Raw genomic sequence first — 2,390 nt, forward strand, 5'->3', positions numbered from 1 at the left:
CTACTTCAGCCCCTTGTTCAGAAAAGAAAAATATGTACTCTGATCAATTAGTCTGGCTCATTCAGAAAAATAGAGTACTTATTTAGATCAGGGATAATAAAGGAATGAATCAAAAATATTCAAATTCAATTGGGTCAAAATAATTTAACTACCAAACATAAATACTACAAAGAAAACTACATATTTAATAAATTAAATTGTTGCATTTTGTATTTAAAATAAATGAATTATAACAAAATACAATAACATTTTAAATAATTAATAAATATAAAATAAATTTTCTTTCATTTAAATAAAAAACTAAATTAAATTTAAAATACCAGAGTCTAAGTCAACACATTTTTTCCGACTCTGACTCCAACTCCTCTGGCCAGAAATTCCTCCCAACTCCATGACTCCGACTCTATAGCCCCGGTGAAAACAACTTTACATGTGCTTAGAGAAAGTGTTGATGGAAAAATATGAATGATGTGAAATAGCCTAACCTCACCTCTATAGAAATAATAATAAAAAAGTGACGTTGTACTTTTTACAACTGCACAAGTGCCAAATGGTAAGAAATGGTTATAAGAAAGATTAGAGTAAAGATATTTCAATAATTGACTAATTTATAATTTTATTCATATGTTTAGATTTTAAATAAATAGTAGTATATAATCCTTTTAATACTAAAAGTATTTTCATTTTCAGAGCAAAAGATTAAAAATCTTTTTCAAGTTTGTTTTTATAATAAAATTTCTAGAATAAGATGTATCTGAAAGTGATTCAAATAAAACTGTAAATCAATATAAATCATAAAAAAAGGATGATAAGTTTCACTGACATATCATTGTTTGAAATCTACTAGTAATGTAACGGGGGCAAATATTTCAATAAGTGAATGATTGGTACAATTTTATGTAAACATTCAATAAGATTTTTTAAAAAAGACAGACTTCATATAATTTTAATTTTATACATAAATACATCTGTATTTTATAGCTTGCACAGTAAAATAATTATTTTGTTTCTAAACTTTACTTTTCTTTATTCTTTACTAATAAATATCATTAGAATGTCTGACCACTGCACTGGGGTATCTGTTAAACACATGATAAGTTCAATGGAGTTTGCAGCAAAGTGGCCACTAAAGTGTCTCAAGGTGAGCCCTGGCAACCTCCAGAAAAAAAGAAAAAAGAACACTAGAAAATTTTCTAAAAATTTTCCTAATTAAAATTTATTTTTTGTATTTATATTGTGTCATGTCTTCTATTTCTATAGTACTTATGAATTAGTGGCTACATAAGGTAGGAATTTTATTGAAGTCCACATTAAAAATGTTTTTATCCATTCAACTTGGCTCCCCAAGATTAAATCCTAACTGCACCACTGGTGCAGCATGACTCCCTATAGTGTCTGAAAGTAGGCTATTTTCAGGGGCTATATCTCTTGAAGGATCATATATAATTCCTTTGACTTTTTTGCTCCTATGGACATGCTCTAAAGCAGTGTTTTTCAATCTTTTTTATCTTATGGCAAGTTGAACCTACAACTAAATTTCTATGGCACACCGGTTGAAAATCACTGCTCTAAAACTCTGTTAAGGTCCCAATAGTGTCATTCACATCTGCAATCTTACTGAAAAAATTACTGTTCTTATATCTAAGGTATTGTAGACTACATATACAACCTTAGATAAAGTTCTTGTTAACAACATTGAAAACCTTTATAATAACTGTTTAATATCCTTATAATTTTTGTTTACAAATAAAATTCTCCTCTATTATTAATCATAAATGGAAGTAGACATGAATATATTTGACAGGTATAGGAAATTTTTACATCAGTAATTATATTTAGTGAAACTGACGTTTGTTTGTTAAATGGATATTGTAAAATTTCTGCATTAATTTAAAGATTTTATATATTAAAGCCATTAGCAATTGTTATTAAAGGGAAATAATCGATTATGAACATTATATGAACGATAGCCAAATTTTAGTTCAAAATTTAGCTAACGAACGTCAAATAATTTCTAATTTGTTATAAATTATTAACTTTTCGAATTCATTACCAAAACTCATTGATATACAGTAATTCATTTTTCGAAAAACCTCACCTGACAATTAGAAAATAAACAAACTGCCGCGCCCCCTTCTGGATAAAATGTCGGATTCGATTACTTCAATAGTTACTTATTTTCGTAATATATTCCATATATCATGACCAGAGGCGCTTTGCTCGCTTGCCCCGTAGGCATCGACCCCTTATTCCCATCATAACAATAACGAAAAACGTTCGTGATGATTTAACTAATCTTATACCTATTATGTAATATCGTGATACATTCTAACAAATAAATATTTTAAATTTATAAATAAATTTTAGAAATAAAATAAAACCAAAAACTT

The 2,390-nt window shown here is 27.7% G+C and overlaps 1 protein-coding gene across 1 annotated transcript in view; it reads right to left on the reverse strand.

The window, feature by feature from the left end:
• Positions 1 to 2,094, reverse strand: part of LOC111629532 (small integral membrane protein 15-like) — an 11,878-nt gene extending 9,784 nt beyond the window's left edge. The window contains exon 1 of the mRNA XM_023373451.1: positions 2,054 to 2,094. Within this exon, the coding sequence (XP_023229219.1) occupies positions 2,054 to 2,081 (28 nt within the window). The 5' untranslated portion in view covers positions 2,082 to 2,094. The remainder of the gene's footprint in view (positions 1 to 2,053) is intronic.
• Positions 2,095 to 2,390: the final 296 nt, after the last annotated feature.

Source organism: Centruroides sculpturatus, unplaced genomic scaffold (genome assembly GCF_000671375.1).
Source record: "Centruroides sculpturatus isolate CEXI.00-Female unplaced genomic scaffold, Cexi_2.0 scaffold583, whole genome shotgun sequence".
NCBI classification, from domain to species: Eukaryota; Metazoa; Arthropoda; class Arachnida; order Scorpiones; family Buthidae; genus Centruroides; species Centruroides sculpturatus.